Here is a 19,836-nt window from a genome sequence, read left to right as displayed (position 1 = left end):
TATAAACTCAAAAGTCTGGTCGTCTTCCTTTCTCACCCAGTCCTGAATGAACTTGAGCACAGAGACAGTTTTTCCGATGCCAGAGATTCCTGTTGTCAGAACTCTCCTCGGCGGGTTGTCCTCGTTTGGTAAAGGTTTAAAAATGTCATTGAGGTTGATTTTGTTCTCCACACTTGAAGGCCTTTTAAACTGTAATTCATGGACTTCATGTTCAGTATTAACCTCCCCACTGCTGCCTTCGGTGATGTCAAGCTCAGTGTAGATTTTGTCTAAAGGAGTCGGTCCATCTATTCTTGTGTCTTCAACCAAATTTGTTATTTCTTTAAGGTAACTTTTCAGTTCAGTTTGGCACTTTTTGATATATTCTGAAAAAAAAAAATTAAACAAAAAAAAAGGTTAGTTATCAAATACAGCTTTGAGCATTATGTAGCTCTGACACCTAGTGTTTAAAATGGATACTGCAGTCCACATTCTAAACATTACAGAGAGCTTAACTGTGAGCTCCTCCCTGGTGACCAAGCTCCTCACAGAGCCACCCTACGGAGGAAGCTCATTTTGGCTGCTTGTATCCAGGATCTTGTTCTTTCGGTCATGACCCAAAGCTCATGACCATAGGTGAGGGTAGGAACGAACCTCGCCTATCAGCTTAGCTCCTTCTTCACCACGACGGCCCGACAGTGACCACATTACTGTGGACGCCGCATCGATTTGTCTGTCAATCTCAAACTCCATCCTCCCTCCTCTTGTGAACAACACCCCAATAAACTTGAACTCCTCCACCTGGGGTAAGGACTCCTCACTGACCCGGAGAAGGCAAGATCCGACTTACTGCCGGCAATGCAAACGAGACTCCTGCTCCTGTTGTTCAGGGAACGGACAGCCCTGAGCAAAGGGCGTGGACCCCATACTCTCGGAGCACCCCCCTCCAAGTTTCACAGTTGTTGCCCACGTGAGCCCCCAGTGGAACAATGGAGTCCCCGGTCGGAGCACTATCCAGCAGGGACTCCAAGAAGGCTGGGTACGCATTGCTGTTCGGTCCGTAGGCTGAGACAACAGTCAGAGACCTGTCCCATACCTGAAGGCGGATGCGACCGTCTCGTTCACTGGGGTGAACTCCAACACATGGCGGCTGAGCTGTGGGGCAATAAGCAAGATACACCAGCCTGCCTCCTCTCACCGCGAGCAACTCCAGAGAAGTGAAGAGTCCAGCCCCTCTCGAGGAGCTGGGTTCCAGAGCCCAAGCTCGACTATATCTACCCAGTTCCTCTAGACCTCCTGCACAACAGCACTTTACATGTCCCAACCGAAAAAGAAGATTTACTTTATTGAAATTAGGTCTTTACACTTTGAGTGAGGGAGCTGCCCTTGGCAATCCTGAGCTGGTTGGATGGGGGGGGTTAAGTGTCTTGCCCAAGAACACATCCAACATGTTGCTTGCTGGACCTGGGGATTGAACCATCGACCTTGCAATTGAGAGATGACTACTTACTGAGCTACAGCCGCCCCACAGGGCCATACCGCCCCACAAGGCGGCAGATACTGTGGATCAGGTCACTGAGGCCCCTGCCTTCGACTGCAGCCTGATTCACACTGAACCCGACTCCTATGGTCTCCTCTGTGGGTGGTGGCTCCACAGGAGGACGCGCCCATGTTGCCCGTTCAGGCTGAGCCTGGCCGAGCCATACGGGATGAAGTCCTGGGCCCAGGCATGGCTCCAGGGTGGGGCCCCGGCTGCGCCATACCGGCCGGCGTCATGGTCCCTGTTTTTCTGTTATTCATAGGGATACTTTGAACCTCTTTTTGTCCCACCCGTCAACTAGAACCTGATTGCCTTGGGAGACCCTATTGGGGGCATAAAGCCCCCGACCACATATCCCAGGATCAGCTCGAGTACGTCCCTTCCAAAAAGTAGAACCAAATGCTGACTAATCTAGACTTGATCCTGCCTTGGCACGGGGAAGATGTGCTTTGATAGGTCTATGTAGCTTTAATCAATCATCACTCAAAGAATGTTAGAATCAGGTATCAGTACCTTTACTGTCTGGACGATCAGATGTAGTTTCCTGTCCTGAAACAGAAACATGCAACATCTTTTAAATCACACAGAACATTTAGTTTATTTGAAATGTTGAAACTATGAAGACAAACATGAAGAAGGTATTTATTAGATGTAGTAAGTTAGAGGAAACATTTACCGTGTTGATAGCTGACATTATTATTTATATGAACATTTCCTTGTATAGGAGCAGTGAACTGAGGCGATGTGACAGCGCTTCCATACTGGGCGGTGGCCATACTACCTCCAGCTTCCCCACGAGTTTCAGCTGATTGAGACATTATGTAGGAAAAACAATTCCTTGAAAAAAACAAGTAAACATGTTAATTTCTGCAATAAAAAACATAGAAATGTAAATGCATCCGAGGCTGGAAAATGAAAGGAAGTGGAAAGGATCAGAATATGTTAAGGCCAAGTTCAGCCTTCAACACTGACAGCATTTTATAATGTTAATATAGACTGGTATAGTAATGACGTATTTTTGTAGGCCAACACGAAAAAATGGCGCCAGTGGTTTCTTCGAAAATTCGCCTATGGGATTTTTGAATTGGATTTTGGATCATTGCAGAAAATAAGCTCTGTGTCAAACACACGTTTCTGATGCATGGCTGTCTTGTTCAGCTGGATAATCTTTACAGATGAACATTTATATGAAGTTTGAAGAGTTAATGCAACCGAGAGAAGTAAAAAGCTAACGTTATGCTCTAGCGAACTACACCGCGGTCGGTTTGTAATGACGTCACGACCGTTATGCTTCATCGATCTAATCATCGGATTTGACAAGCTAGTGAAACGTTAGCTTAATAAGTTGTCTATTAACCTAATATTTGTAGGAACACTGAAAACATGACTAGAGGCTGTAAGGAGGATTAGGGAGAGAGTTCCTGGCGTGATGACGTGTAGTGTCTCCATGACAACCACTGTAGTTTCAGTTAGCTACTCGTTAGCAACCGCCGTTTAAAATTTGCGTAAAAACTGTAAAATTCACAAGTGGGGTCTTAGCTAACGTAGTTTATCTCGTCTAACAAAACATCAACATCTCTCCAGACCTTATTTCAGGCGTCTATCCACAAACACATTCATAATCCCCATTGACTTTTAGAGTTAAGAACCCATGGTGCTAAAATGCTAACTCACTTCCTGGTTTTAGGACTCAAAACTACACCAGTCTATTATTTGAATGTTTCCATTAATAAGTTATAATGTGACTAATCATGGCATTACAACACAGTAATCATGACTCAGTAGTATGAGACTTTTCATTTTAAAAATTCAACAGAGGATGAGACAGGAGAGAGCGATGAAGAGGTAGAACAGACAGAGGAGAGAGAAAGGGCAGGAGAAGGAACCAGACCAGGACCTACCTACATACAAAGACCAGAACCCAGCTACATACAAAGACCAGGACACATGTAACCACGCTCATCTGGCTGGTTCAATAAACCCCTCAACTCTGCGTTGTGTAAAGAGTAAGGAGCGGGAGGCTTGCTGGTCTTTTCACGTGGCAATTTATTATCGGGACAAGTCCGTCTGAACGGGAACAGAATAAATGCTGGTCATTCATTTGTTTGGCTCGCACACGAACAGCACACTCGATATCTCAAAGAAAATACCTTTAACAAACAATAATCTAATCAAAAAAATATACATAGACATCTTATTACAAGTTTATGAAACCAAAAGTGCTACTAACGACCTTAATACAAAATATGTTTACATTGAGTGGATTTTTTGTGGCCCTTGACTTCAAATCGAAGAATCAGAAGATTTTGGCACCAGGCCTCATCAGATGGCATAATTCATTCTTTGTTTTCTTTTCCCACTGCAATTAGTGATTGTGTATTTACATTATTTTTTGAAGAGGTCAAAATACAAAAAGTTCCTTCCAATATTAAAAAAACAAACCCTGTGGCCCGTGAGCGATTCTAACGAGACAATTTTGGCCCGCAAGAAAAAAAGTTTGGACACCCCTGGCCTACTGTATACCAAACGCTTAATATAAAGTTAGAGATCATCTCAGTTGTTTATTGTAAGGCATCAACACCACACACACACACACACACACACACACACACACACACACGCACACTCAAATACTTTAGTTATAGTTTTACAAATATTTATTTTACGATTGAAGCAACACACTCATACAAAGACACACAAAACAATTTTGCCTAAAATAAATGTATTTTGAATGTTGACCTCGATATTTAAAAAATCCTGGCTACGGCCCTGCTTGGGAGCTGCTTGTATTTTTCCCTCTCTCTCTCTTTTTTCCTCTTCAAGCCTGTAGAGTGTATTTAAGTGAGTTTTATAGAATAAACATTTGATAAAGTGTGTTTTTACATTAGTAATTCATATTATGCATAATTTGACATTATTGTTGGTAGTAAATTAATCTGAAGAGCCAACTGGGAGCCAAAAGAGAATTCCCATAACTGCCGCTGACTCTCTCCCAGCGGTCCTTGGTGTCTATCTGCAACAGTTAATTAACATTACACATGAAGTCATTACAGAAAGTCTATAACACCTGATATCTAAATGAATTTAAAATGGACAAACTAAAGTAATCAAATATAAAGTGCATTTAGTTTGTGAATAAGCTTGTTTACTTGTTTATTAAGCATTTTATAAAGTCATGTTCGTTTTACCTTTTTTGTAGTTTCATTTGTGACTTTTGTTTTTGTTCATGATGATTTTGAACAAAGCTGAGACTTGACTTTTATGATCTTTATCTGTTATTATAAAATGACGCGAGTGACGTGAGTGCTGAACTCACCTGATGGAGCGGTCTTCGATAACACCGTTTTCACCTGTGGGACACACCGTTACAGGTAGCCTGGGTTCTGGACCATGAAGCAGGATTTGCGGTCAGCGAGGTTCCTGCCTGTGTATCATCACGGAAAACTGAAGCACGTCGAACTGGTTCAAGAGAAGGTAAATCTCCGCCCACTGACCAATCAGATCTTTAATCGTGGAGTCGATGGAGGGTGTGTGTGTGTGTAAATAAAAAAATGACTTTACATTGCAGCTACAGGGTGTTTCCGGTGTTCGTGTATTTCCGCAGTGAGCTCACCATAAAAGGACAGTTTGACTGCACACAGTTTACTCTCAATCTGTTTTCAAACGTTCTCAAACTTTGAAAAGCTCTGAGCCGTCTTTCTATCGTCCTCCGTGTTTACCGCCATTATTCACATGTTCTTCTTCTTCTTCTTCTTCTTCTTCTGTGAGCTACATGACCACTGGTGCCATCAGCCCTTCCTGTAGTGAACTAAAGAACACGTGAGTTTTACCCACAGGTATTTGATCCTTAGATCCTTGGATGTATAAGTTACTAAACATGGCATTATAATATAGTAATCATGACTCAGTAATATACTGAGACTTTTCATTTTAAAAATGAGACAGTAGAGAGAGATGAAGAAGTTGAAGGGAGAGATAGATACTTTATTGATCCTGAGGGAAATTCAAGTCATCCAGTAGCAGTATACAGACAGGCAGGACACAAGACATTAGTTACAATATTTATTTTTTAGAGAGACAGGAGGAGAGGAGAGAGAAAGAAAGAGCAGGAGAAGGAACCAGACATGGAACCAGCTACATACAGTAGAAAGACCAGGACCCAGATACATACAAAGACCAGGACCCAGATACATGCAGTAGAAAGACCAGGACCCAGATACATACAGTGGAAAGACCAGGACCCAGATACATACAGTAAAAAGACCAGGACCCAGCTACATACAAAGACCAGGACCCAGATACATGCATATAAAAGACCAGGACCCAGATACATGCAGTAGAAAGACCAGGACCCAGATATATATACAGTAAAAAGACCAGGACCCAGATACATACAGTCCAAAGACCAGGACCCAGCTACATACTGTAGTTTCTTAAGTCCTCCTCCTTTGACGATGATGTGTAGATGATGAAGAAATAGCCGCTGACACTGACTTGCTTGTTATGTAAGAAATGTATTTACAAAGACAAGAAACAGCATCAGTCCAGGTTAGCCATGATACCTGGGAGAGTCACCAGCCAAATGTGAACCCTCGTTAACAAAGAAAGACTCTAGTATTTATACAGCATTGGTCAAAGAAAACAGAAAACCATCCAAGACAACAACTGTTACCCTCCTTAAACTTACTCTGAACTTATGTCCTTAAGATTTACAATTCCATGCAGGGTTGACTTTTATTATCTCTTCCTCGGGATCAACACCTGTTTACTCCTGTTTAGACCCAAATGTTGTCCTACTCAGTCTTAAGGAATCGACCTCAAATAAACCACGTCATGCTCTTTGGTGTTAAACCAAGCTCTACTTGAGACCACTGATTGCTTTAACATAAGTTCACATTTTAGCAGCACACTTACAAGTCACATACTTCTTCATCTTACATTGTGTTGCATGTAAAATACACTTCAATACAAAGACCAGGACCCGGTTACATACAGTGTTTGTCCTCCCCTCTCAATTTTCCTCTTCAAGCTGCAACTCTGTAGTGTATAAATAAGCCAGTTTTATATAATAAACATTTAATGAAGTCCGTTTTTTATTTTTTTTTACATTAATTCTTACCTCATTTTTACATTTCTGTGTCAATCATGTGTCCTGGAGTTCAGAGCCGCTTAGCTCAGTCGTCACAAGCAGCACCTGCAGGAGTTCAAGTCGAATGCCCACGATGGGAAACTCATCTAGAAGATTGATGGCTTCAGGAAGACGAGGCTAAAGGTCAGCTGCCTTGCCTGACCAGTTCAAAACTGGACGCTGCGGCTTTAAAAATGCCCAAAAGCTGGGACGGGGTTGGATGAGATAAAATATGAACTCTATTTCAAAATGAAACCATGATATTGTTTAACTCCTTTGAACTGCTCAGTTCTGGTCTAACTTTACTTTGATGGAACCTGCAGTGAATTGATCAGGAGCTACTACCACCCAACGTCCCTCCATCATCGGACTGTGTGGACCCTCACAACTTTTTTTTTTTTTGGCCACCGGTGGTCCTGGAGTACCGGTCATTTTGTGATCCAAAGTTTTCTCTGGCAACCTGATGGACATAAAAAATAGGAATTCAAAACAAGACCTCTATTTAGTGTTAGTTAATCCTCTTCCGCCTGATTATCACCCTTTCATTGGTTCTGGCTCACATTTGGCTCCCTGGAAGTTTACTACATATGACTGTAAATATGATCTTCAGCATTCCTGTGATATAAAACTCACCGCTGGATCTCACGGCAACGCCGATCACGAAGCAGCTCCTCCCCTCAGTCCGTCTGCTGGTTGTCACTCAGGTACAGCTCTTTGAGAGAGGAGGGGCGACAGAGGGCCAAACACTTGCAGCTGTCATCTGTTAGGGAGCAGCATTTCAGGCTGAAAAACAAAGTTAACCGATCAGTAGGGTTGTGCTGTCCCCGGCTGTCAGACGGAGCTAAACCACGGCTCACAGCAGCCTGGTGCACACATATGATGTGGAATCTAAGGGTAAGACTCACCTCAGTTTCTCCAGCTTACAAAGTGGCTCCTTCAAGAACTCAGAAAGGCGATCGACTCCGGCATCTTTGAGCTGATTGTTCGACAAATCAAGGACTCTGAGGTGGGCGGGGTTTGACTTCAGAGAGGATGCAAGATAACCACAGCCGACTTCTGAAAACTGACAATCAGCCAGCCTGACAGGAAAAACTGTTTTTTAGGATTAATAATTTTTATTTTCAGAAATCCAGTTCTAAAATTATCCCTACGAAGATGTTGTGTAGTCACAATACAATACCTGTCCCTCAATTTTATTAGAACTTTTAAATTAACTGCAGGGGTTAATATCATTTATCTTCCTAAAAAGGTGTTTGGTGAAATGTTGGGAGTGAGGTAACCAGTTTAATTCTTCTAACATTTTGCTTAAAGTCTTCTTTCCTTAAATGACACTCTGAACTAAGGATGAACGATTTTACGAAAAGACTGAATTGCAATTTTTCTGGCAGAAATCGCGATTTCGATTTTTATCACGATTTTCTTCAAATCAAGCTTGTGCAATGTTCTCAATGTACAGTAACATTTACAAACATGACAGGAAATGACATCATACCAGTTAAAACTTTAAATGACAGAACTCTAAATTAATATAATGAAAACTAAAGTGAAGAATAATTTCATATTTATGAAGAAGAAACACACAGACGGTGTGATGTTCTTGTTTTTAGTGTCAGTTTTACAGACATTGGTCATAAGTGTTGATATATATTTTGGGCCTTTGGGGTTGCCGTAGGTGACTTAGTTCACAGAAGTTATGCAACAAGAGAAGCTAACAATGTCTCCATATTTTCTTCTAGCCATACGACTGACACATTTGCCTGTGAGCGTCATTTCATGTTCAGATATTGCATTGTTTATTTTGAGTATGTTTAATAAAGTTACAACATGAGATAACAATTGACACATTCGCGATGCTAACCGCTAGCATTCCTATTCAAATTCTCATAGACGTTAGCATCAAGCTAGCTGACTTTTCGGTTGTTTAGCATATTATGAGATGAATAACTTATGTTTTGATTTCTGTTTAGTTTTACAGTGCTTCATTTATGAAAGACTGGACAAATAAACTTCAGCTTCTTCATCGGAGGAACACTGTTAGCTATCTGTCACGCACACACACATGGGCAGAATAGACGGCGTGTGTAAATTAGCTGACAACAGCTCCTGAGTCAGTCCGGAGAAGCACTGCCAAGAACCGTGGCTTTGGCGATCACGTGTTCAGGTTTTTGAAATTGCGATTTCGATCAGAAAACGATCAATCGTTCAGCCTTCCACTAGACACTCGTCTCCCTTACATTGTTAACAACAACAACAGGAACCTTTTAGGTCCTCTGAGCGGTTCGTCTCGGTACGGTGCAAATTTTGTGGCGATTGCATCGACTAATCCCGGGAAAGATTCCCAAATAACCGATCCGTACCGTCCCACTTTTTGGGACCCTTCCGTTGGTGTGCCAAGAATGTGGAGCCGACCCGAAAAGGTGGAGCTAAACACTGCAGTCTTCTGATTGGTTGAAAGAATCGTCACTTCCCGTGTTACGTCGGCAAACAAAACCCCGCCGTGTTTAAACCATACAGAGCCGATTGTTTACGTGTGTATTTGTCCTCGCCGCACACAGCCTTCACTGAAACAAAGCTGGATTGAGTTCTTGTAATAAAGAGTCACATGACAGTGACAGAGGAGATGAACTGCTGGATGTCTGTCAGGTCCAGCTCTTTGAGAGAGCGCCGCACACGACCTTCTCTGAAACAAAGCTGGATTGAGTTCTTGTAATAAAGAGTCACATGACAGTGACAGAGATGAACTGCTGGATGTCTGTCAGGTCCAGCTCTTTGAGAGAGGAGGGGCGACAGAGGGCCAAACACTTGTCATCTGTTAGGGAGCAGCATTTCAGGCTGAAAAACAAAGTTAACCGATCAGTAGGGTTGTGCTGTCCCCGGCTGTCAGACGGAGCTAAACCACGGCTCACAGCAGCCTGGTGCACACACATGATGTGGAATCTAAGGGTAAGACTCACCTCAGTTTCTCCAGCTTACAAAGTGGCTCCTTCAAGAACTCAGAAAGGTGATCGACTCCGGCATCTTTGAGCTGATTGTTCGACAAATCAAGGACTCTGAGGTGGGCGGGGTTTGACTTCAGAGAGGATGCAAGATAACCACAGCCGGCTACTGAAAGCTGACAATCAGCCAGCCTGACAGGAAAAACAGTTTTTTAGGATTAATTGGTAAAAACAAGCTTAGTGTTAATTTGTTTGAATTGTTTGGCCAAAAAGTATTTTCACTTTTTGTTTTTTGTTTTCCATTACTATCTTTGATTATGTAATATTTTTACTCTGGTGACTGTGAATCTTTTTCAGAAATACAGTTCTAAAATTATCCCTACAAAGATCTTGTGTATTCACAATCAAAAATATGTTCAAATAAGTTCAAATGTTATAAAGAAATATACCTGTCCCTTAATTGTATTACAACTTTTAAATTAACTGCAGGGGTTAATGTCATTTATCTTCCTAAAAAAGTGTTTGGTGAAATGTTGGGAGTGACACTCTGAACACTCGTCTCCCTTACATTGTTAACAACAACAGGAACCTTTTAGTTCCTCAAAGAGAAGTCCCTGAATCTTTAGCCCGGTTTCCACACAGCAGTCCATTACGGATCGGTACAGTTTGGTACGGTTTGGTTTGATTAAGCCTGATCCCGTTTGTGTTTCCACAGCCATCCGTGCCCTATTTGGTAGGCCGGTTGCCGATAGCCGCTACGTAATAGCATCACATGATAGCAGCTAACCGCTAACAGCTAACCGATAACTAATAAATTCAACAAAGGAGAAAAATGCTACACAAACAAAAAATACAGACATAAACAATCATCATGTTACAGTCAATGCTTTAAACACGGCGGGGTTTTGTTTGCCGATTTCAAACAGGAAGTGATTATTTTTTCGACCAAACAGCGAACTGCAGTGTTTAGCGGCACCTTTTCGGGCCGGCTCGATATTCGTGGCACCCCAACCGAAGGGTCCCAAAGGGTAGAATGGTACGGATCGGTTATTTGGGAATCTTTCCCAGGAAAGTCTATAGAAACACCGCAAAATGTGCACCGTATAGAGATGAACCGAACCGCTCGGTGGAAACAGGGCTTTTTAGATTTGGGGATCTTTGGTCAAAAAAGGTGCTTTGGTTTGAGTGTATAGAGCTGTAAAAGTATTCATGGTGTTCCTGGATGTTCTTACGTGAGCTTCTGGAGTCTGCAGTTTGGACTTTTCAGACCGTCAGAGAGTAGCTCCATTCCATGGTCTTGAAGTTTATTTCTGCTCAGGTCTAGCTCCTCCACACGACAGGACTTCAGTTCGAGAACTGATGAAATGAATGTACAACATCTAGCGGCCAGATTACAGTCTTTCAACCTAAAATAGAAAAAAACAATGTTCAGATGACACAACCAGAGATTTACAGAAGTTGGGTTTCATGGGGCTCAGTACTTACGAGGCTATCTTTGAGACTTTGAGCACCCTAACCCTAACCACAGCTCACAGCAGCCTGGTGCACACACATGATGTGGAATCTAAGGGTAAGACTCACCTCAGTTTCTCCAGCTTACAAAGTGGCTCCTTCAAGAAGTCAGAAAGGTGATTGACTCCGGCATCTTTGAGCTGATTGTTCGACAAATCAAGGACTCTGAGGTGGGCGGGGTTTGACTTCAGAGAGGATGCAAGATGACTACAGCTGGCTACTGAAAGCTGACAATCAGCCAGCCTGACAGGAAAAACAGTTTTTTAGGATTAATTGGTAAAAACAAGCTTAGTGTTAATTTGTTTGAATTGTTTGGCCAAAAAGTATTTTCACTTTTTGTTTTTTGTTTTCCATTACTATCTTTGATTATGTAATATTTTTACTCTGGTGACTGTGAATCTTTTTCAGAAATACAGTTCTAAAATTATCCCTACAAAGATCTTGTGTATTCACAATCAAAAATATGTTCAAATAAGTTCAAATGTTATAAAGAAATATACCTGTCCCTTAATTGTATTACAACTTTTAAATTAACTGCAGGGGTTAATGTCATTTATCTTCCTAAAAAAGTGTTTGGTGAAATGTTGGGAGTGACACTCTGAACACTCGTCTCTCTTACATTGTTAACAACAACAGGAACCTTTTAGTTCCTCAAAGAGAAGTCCCTGAATCTTTAGCCCTGTTTCCACACAGCAGTCCACTACGGATCAGTACTGTTTGGTACGGTTTGGTTTGATTAAGCCTGATCCCGTTTGTATTTCCACAGCCACCGTTTAAGCCGGTTGCCAATAGCCGCTACGTAATAGCATCACATGACAGCAGCTAACCGCTAACAGCTAACCGATAACTAATAAATTCAACAAAGGAGAAAAACGCGACACAAACAAAACCAACGCTGGAGACATCCAGCAGATCATCTCCTCTGTCACTGTCATGTGACTCTTTATTACAAGAACTCAATCCAGCTTTGTTTCAGAGAAGGCTGTGAGCGGCGAGGACAAATACACACGTAAACAATCGGCTCTGTATGGTTTAAACACGGCGGGGTTTTGTTTGCCGATTTCAAACAGGAAGTGATTATTTTTTCGACCAAACAGCGAACTGCAGTGTTTAGCTCCACCTTTTCGGGCCGGCTCGATATTCGTGGCACCCCAACGGAAGGGTCCCAAAGGGTAGGATGGTACGGATCGGTTATTTGGGAATCTTTCCCGGGAAAGTCTATAGAAACACCACAAAATGTGCACCGTATAGAGATGAACCAAACCGCTCGGTGGAAACAGGGCTTTTTAGTTTTGGGGATCTTTGGTCAAAAAAGGTGCTTTGGTTTGAGTGTATAGACCTGTGAAAGTATTCATGGTGTTCCTGGATGTTCTTACGTGAGCTTCTGGAGTCTGCAGTTTGGACTTTCCAGACCGTAAGAGAGTAGCCTCATTCCAGTCCACTTAAGTTTATTTCCGCTCAGGTCTAGCTCCTCCACACGACAGGACTTCAGTTTGAGAACTGATGAAATTAATGTACAACATCTTTCGCCCAGATTACAGTCTTTCAACCTAAAATAGAAAAAACAATGTTCAGATGACACAACCAGAGATTTACAGAAGTTGGGTTTCGTGGGGCTCAGTACTTACGAGGCTATCTTTGAGACTTTGAGCACAGGCAGCAGCCTCTGCAGAACGTCATCTGATTTACAGTACTTCTTCAGGTCAAAGAAATCCAAGCCGTCGTCGGTCATCAGCAGCAGATAGGCCAGAGCTGACCATTGAGCAGGTAACATTTTATTAACGTCTCCTGACCTCAGGTAGTTTTGGACTTGCTGGACCAGAGACTGGTCCCCCAGCTCATTCAAACAGTGGAACAGATTGATACTCTGATGAGCGTGAGACAGTTTCTTGATCTTCTTATGGATGTACTTGATTGTCTCCTCGTTGCTCCCTGGACTTCCTTCTTTAAATCCAAGGTCTTTTTGAATCAGCTTCTGATTGTCCTCCTGAGATAAACCAAGCAGGAAGCGCAGGAACAAGTCCCACTGTCCATTTGTGCTTTCTAAAGCCATATCCACGGCCTCCTTGTGAAGGGAGGATAGTTTTCTTTGACTTCTCCCGAACTTCTGGCTTTGAAGTAGATTTTCTCCACTATCAATAAAGGTTTCTAAGACGTACAGAGAGGCAAGAAATTCCTGAACAGTTAAATGTATAAAACAGTACATCTCTCGATGGTGAAGACCTCGTTCTTTTTTGATGATCTGCGTACAAACTCCTGAATGAACTGCAGCATGTGTCAGATCAATTTGGCAGCTTGTCAAGTCTTTTTCTTCAAAGATGATGTTGCCCTTCTGCAGCTGTTCAAATGCCAGCTTTCCCAACTTCATGATCAACTCTTTGTCTGCTTCTTTGCCCTCATAATTCTTCTCGTGAGTTATCTTTGTCTGAACGATCAGGAAGTGTGTGTACATTTCAGTCACAGTCTTTGGTAGCTCACCTCTGTGAGGTTCTGTCAGAAGACTCTGGAAAACCTGGGCTGAAATCCAGCAGAAGACGGGAATGTGGCACATGATGTAGAGACTTCTCAAGGGCTTCGACTGAAGATGCTCCAAGATCTTCTGAGCCATCTCTTTGTCACTCACCTCCTTCAGAAAGTACTTTTCTTTCTGCTTGTCATTAAAGCCTTGCACCTCTGTCACCCTGTGTATGCAATAAGGGGGAACCTTTGCAGATGCTGCTGGTCGGCTGGTGATCCAGACCGAGGCTTTGTACATTAACTCTCCTTTGATTAAGTTAGTAAGCAGGATGTCGACCGTCGTGTCTTCTGTAACACTGCGCAACACCCTGTTTCCCTTGAAGTTTAGAGGTGATTGGCTTTCATCCAGGCCGTCAAAGATAAACAAAACTTTTAAATTGTTGTAGTCTGAGGCTTTCAAATCCTTCACTTCGTCGAAATGGCTGGTAATTAACGTCATGAGACTCAACGTCTCATCTTTGATTAAATTCAACTCCCTGAACGTGAATGGAAATATAAACTCAAAAGTCTGGTCGTCTTCCTTTCTCGCCCAGTCCTGAGTGAACTTGAGCACAGAGACAGTTTTTCCGATGCCAGCGATTCCTGTTGTCAGAACTCTCCTCGGCGGGTTGTCCTCGTTTGGTAAAGGTTTAAAAATGTCATTGAGGTTGATTTGGTTCTCCACACTTGGAGGCCTTTTAAACTGTAATTCATTGACTTCATGTTCAGTATTAACCTCCCCACTGCTGCCTTCGGTGATGTAAAGCTCCGTGTAGATTTTGTTTAAAGAAGTCGGTCCATCTCTTCTTGTGCCTTGAGACAAATTCGTTGTTTTTTCATCAAGGTAACTTTTCAGTTCAGTTTGGCACTTTTTGATATATTCTGAAAAAAAATGAAAAAAAGAAGAATCGTTAGTTATCAAATACAAATCGGTACTGCAGTCTAAATTCAAAACATTACAGGGCATTATGCAGTTTAAATGAATAATGTATAGTCTAAAACTAGACCAAATTTAGACTTGATCCTGCCGTGGCACGGGGAAGATGTGCTTTGATATGTCCATGTAGCTATTAGTCAATCATCAATCAAATGATGTTAGAATCAGGTATCAGTACCTTTACTGTCTGGACGATCAGATGTAGTTTCCTGTCCTGAAACAGAAACATGCAACATCTTTTAAATCACACAGAACATTTAGCTCATTGGACATGTTGAGACTATGAAGACAAACATGAAGAAGGTATTTATTAGATGTAGTAAGTTAGAGGAAACATTTACCGTGTTGATAGCTGACATTATTATTTATATGAACATTTCCTTGTATAGGACCAGTGAACTGAGGCGATACGACAGCGCTTCCATTCTGGGCGGTGGCCATACTACCTCCAGCTTCCCCACGAGTTTCAGCTCTTTGAGACATAAATTATGTAGAGAAAAACAAATCACAATCACGTGTAAGTAAGTAATTTAAGTTAATTTATGCAGTTAAAAAATAGCTTTTTTTGGATGGGCTTATTAGACCATGTTTATTTGAAGATGAATTTTTTTTTTACCATTTATTACCATCACCGCAGAAATAGAATAAATCAAGTATCTTACAATATTTTTTCCTCAAATTTAACCCACCACATATTATTTGTAGGTGCCAACCTTGAATAACAACGACCGTCACAACCTGGGAGACTCTCTAGTGCCAGAACTAGCCGGCCCAATGTCTCCTGATGCCCAAACATGCTGCAGGTGCATCAGCTTACAATCATCCCCAGTGTGTTTCATTGTTATTAGCATAATCGGGTTAATGGTTAAGCACATTACATGCATAAGGGTTGATATTAAGGCTGAACGATTTTAGGAAAAGATTGAATTGCGATTTTTCTGGCAGAAAATGCAATTTCTGACGTTTCTCACAACGATGTTTAATAAGGTTACAACGTGAGATAACAATTGTCACATTTGTGATGCTAACCGCTAGCATTCCTATTCCAATTCTTATAGACGTTAGCATCAAGCTAGCGGACTTTTCGGTTGTTTAGCATATTATGAGATGAATAACTTATGTTTTGATGTCTGTTTAGTTTTACAGTGCTTCATTTATGAAAGACTGGACAAAGAAACTTCCATCCATCCATCCATCCATCCATTTTCTGCCTCTTATCCGGGTCGGGTCGTGGGGGCAGCAGTCTAAGCAGAGACACCCAGACTTCCCTCACCCCAGACACTTCCTCCAGCTCTTCCGGTGGGACCCCGAGGCGTTCCCAAGCCAGCCGAGAGACATAGTCTCTCCAGCGTGTCCTGGGTCTACCCCGAGGCCTCCTCCCGGAGGGACATGCCCGGAACACCTCCCTAAGGAGGCGTCCAGGGGGCATCCGGACCAGATGCCCGAACCACCTCAACTGACTCCTCTCGATGTGGAGGAGTAACGGCTCTACTCCGAGCTCCTCCCTGGTGACCGAGCTCCTCACCCTATCTCTAAGGGTGCGCCCAGCCACCCTACGGAGGAAGCCCATTTCGGCCGCTTGTATCCGAGATCTCGTTCTTTTGGTCCTGACCCAAAGCTCATGACCATAGGTGAGGGTAGGAACGAAGATCGACCGGTAAATCGAGAGCTTCGCCTTTCGGCTTAGCTCCTTCTTCACCACGACGGACCGATACAGCGACCACTTGACTGCAGACGCCGCACCGATTCGTCTGTCGATCTCACGCTCCATCTTCCCCCCACTCGTGAACAAGACCCCGAGATACTTAAACTCCTCCACCTGGGGCAAGGACTCCCCACCGACCCGAAGAGGGCAAACCACCTTTTTTCCGGTCGAGAACCATGGCCTCAGATTTAGAGGTGCTGATCCTCATCCCAGCTGATCCTCATCCCAGCCGCCTCACACTCAGACTCAATGCCCCCAGCCTCCCCCGGGATCTGTGAAAAGCTCGTCCGGAGGTGGGAGTTGAAGACCTCGCTAACAGAGGGTTCAGCCAGATGTTCCCAGCAGACCCTCACTACACGTTTGGGCCTGCCGAGTCTGACCGGCTTCCTCCCCTGCCAGCGCATCCAACTCACCACCAGGTGGTGATCAGTTGACAGCTCAGCCCCTCTCTTCACCCGAGTGTCCGAGACACACGGCCGGAGGTCAGATGACACGACCACAAAGTCTATCATCGACCTCCGGCCTAGTGAGTCCTGGTGCCATGTGCACTTATGGACATCCCTGTGCTTGAACATGGTGTTTGTTATGGACAAACTGTGACTAGCACAGAAGTCCAATAACAGAACACCACTCTGGTTCAGATCACCGGAGTGAACTCCAACACCTGGCGGCTGAGCTGTGGGGCTATGAGCAAGCCCACACCAGCCCGCCGCCTCTCACCGCGGGCAACTCCAGAGAAGTAGAGAGTCCAGCCCCTCTCGAGGAGCTGGGTTCCAGAGACAAAAGAAACTTCAGCTTCTTTATTGGAGGAAAACTGTTAGCTATCTGTCACGCACACACACAGGGGCAGAATAGATGGCGTGTGTAAATTAGTTGACAACAGCTCCTGGGTCAGTCGGGAGAAGCACGTTTTTTGAAATCGCGATTTCGATCAGAAAACGATAAATCGTTCAGCCTTAGTTGATATAATTGTATCTATTCATCCATCCATTTTCCACTGGGCATGGGTTGAGAATCAGAATCAGCTTTATTGGACATGATGCTTACAAACAAGGAATTTGTCTTTGGTGAACTGTGCTCTCAATGTACAAAAGTATAACATTAAATATGAACATAATATATACGTGTATGTGTGTGTTTCTACAGTGTTTAGTAACTTCTGTAACGTCGACTGGAGGGGAGGAGTTTGAAAAGCTTGTGTCTGGGCTGTGAGGAGTCTGCAGTGATGCTACCTGCACGTTTCCTGAGGTGAGCGGAGCAGCAGCTTGGCTGGGCACAGGTGGAGGTGAATGAAGAAACAGCAGGAAGTAAGTAAAGGAAGGCTGCAGAGAGCAAGTTGTTGAGCTCCTCATCCGAGAAGACTAGGTGAGCCACATGCTAGAATGCTGTCTTGGGTCTGAAATCATAACATATGCAATTTGTGAATATCTCAAATAGATTTGTGATTGTTTGAAAATATTCATTTAGCTAAAATAGCCAACATGGAAAAAACATGATTTTTTAAATAGACATACACTGTATAGTAATTTAAGAGGTCGCTTACATAGTGTGTATGTGCTTCTTATTTAGGTTATTTTACTGTAATAAATCATATCAAATGTTAAATCAAATGTTGGTATCTTAAATAAAGTAGACCCTACCTTCAGTTTATGAATTGAATAAACGTTTGACTTTTATTGCACTAAGTATCCATGGCCTTGATAGTTTAATGTTTAAAAACACAAGATGAGCAGGAGCAATTAATTTAAAAAAAAAGCCTAATGCTGGAATTATTTCCCAATGACGTCGGCTACTACTGGATATCCCACCTGATCACTTATTTAGGACTCATGCCTGTGCTATTATAACATGATATGAGTGACGTGAGGGCCGAACTCACCTGAAGAAGCGGTCCTCTCTATGGTCTATACGACGAAGCAGGATTTGGGGTCAGCGAGGTCACTTCAAACAGCTGGCTGGCGGGCGGCTGTGGCTCAGTTGGTAGAGTCGTCGTCCCTCAATCGGAAGGTTGAGGGTTCAATCCCCAACTCCTGCGAGCAACATGTCCGATGTATCCTTGGGCAAGACACCTAACCCCAAATTGCTCCCCCTGCTGCGTCTGGGGTGTATGAATGTGGCGTGAATGGAATTAGTTACTAAATGGGCATATAACCAGCCATCAGAGGGAAAGGGTGTGAATGGGTCGGTGTGATCTGCGGTGTAAAAGCGCTTTGAGTAGTCGGAAGAAGTCCATTCAAAAAAAATTCGGCATGCCCAACGCACATGGTGTGCATTATATAGTGCTTTAACAGTAGCCCACTACATCCAAAGTGCTCTCCTGGCTCAAGCGGCTGGCACATAGGCACCGGCACACAGCGATAAATCAGAACGATTATTAGAGATCTTTCAGCTCACAGAACCAATATTGCCGAAACTTCAGCATCAATGACAGAAACAAAAAAAAAATTCAGGTTGGTCAGAACGGATCAATTCACTGTCAACGAGCACCCTAGTTTTTCCTCCAAAGCCAAATGTCTCAAGTATGGCTACACCTGACCCTCCTTTCTTTTGGCTTGACTTTCTATTGGAAGTGGAGGCAGTGGCAGGTCCAGGGGCTTCCGGCTCTTTCAACTCCCAAGTGGCCTAGAGAGAGAGAGACAGACAGACAGACAGACAGACAGACAGACAGACAGACAGACAGACAGACAGACAGACAGACAGACAGACAGACAGACAGACAGACAGACAGACAGACAGACAGACAGACAGAGAGAGAGAGAGAGAGAGGAGTCATGATTATTACAATTGTAATGCCAAGTTTAGTCACAGTTTTACTTATCCATCCAAACAATATTATAAAATGCTGTTCAGCCTTGAACATGAACTTCAAATCTTCTGATTCATGTCCTTTCATTTTTCAGCCCAGGCTACATTTACATCTCTATTGTACATCTGTTGCATCTATAGGCTCATTCACTGTTTCTCATTCTCTCAGCTTGTTACAGTTTTGGTCCCCAAACACCTAAATACATTAAAAAAAAAATGGTGACAATGTCTCAAAATGAAGGAACACTACACCAAATCCTCTTTCTACAGAATCAAGTTCAAAATAAAAAGTTCTCCTCTCCTCTTTGCCTTTCTTGCTGCAACAAATGATAACTTGATTGACGCTGCCTCTTAAAACTACGTTACATCGTTGCTCCGATTCATTTAAATGCTGTTCTAAAAAATTGACCTGCAGTCACGTCACGAGACTCGCGAGACTTCCGGTTTTAATGAAACGAAGCTTAAAGAGCATATTGCAGGTTAAAGACAAAACTTAACTAATCATAGGAAAATACGTTAACAATACTGTTTTTAAAGAAATTCTGAAATTAATAACCCACAGGGTCTCCTGGAGACGTTTTAGTCTTTGCTCTTTACTTCCGCATTTGGCTGTGACGTAACATAAGGGAGTCCCGCTGAATCCCCGTCTGTTTAACATGTAAAATCATGGATCCGAGTGTCACTCCCGTCAATAAAGAGGAAGAAAATATGTATTCCTTTACATATAATGGTCCACTGGCTTATTATTCTGAACCTGTTAGATGTGATAGAGATCAGAAACAGGCAGGATTAGAGGAA

At 42.9% G+C, this 19,836-nt stretch overlaps 1 protein-coding gene across 3 annotated transcripts in view; it reads right to left on the bottom strand.

Moving 5' to 3' along the window:
- The window catches only part of LOC306833320 (uncharacterized protein), a 120,733-nt gene extending 103,195 nt beyond the window's left edge, over positions 1-17,538 (bottom strand). For all 3 annotated transcript variants that reach the window (XM_079358493.1, XM_079358494.1, XM_079358495.1), the window contains exons 1-7: positions 17,466-17,538; positions 14,870-15,000; positions 14,707-14,742; positions 12,724-14,473; positions 10,816-10,989; positions 9,602-9,775; positions 7,553-7,726 (exon numbers count right to left, since the gene is read on the bottom strand). In XM_079358493.1, the coding sequence (XP_079214619.1) occupies positions 7,553-7,726; positions 9,602-9,775; positions 10,816-10,989; positions 12,724-14,473; positions 14,707-14,742; positions 14,870-14,969 (2,408 nt within the window). In that variant the 5' untranslated portion in view covers positions 14,970-15,000; positions 17,466-17,538. The remainder of the gene's footprint in view (positions 1-7,552; positions 7,727-9,601; positions 9,776-10,815; positions 10,990-12,723; positions 14,474-14,706; positions 14,743-14,869; positions 15,001-17,465) is intronic.
- Positions 17,539-19,836: the final 2,298 nt, after the last annotated feature.

This window comes from Symphodus melops (genome assembly GCF_947650265.1).
Source record: "Symphodus melops genome assembly, chromosome: 13".
NCBI lineage: Eukaryota > Metazoa > Chordata > Actinopteri > Labriformes > Labridae > Symphodus > Symphodus melops.
This window is presented reverse-complemented; position numbering and strand designations above follow the sequence as displayed.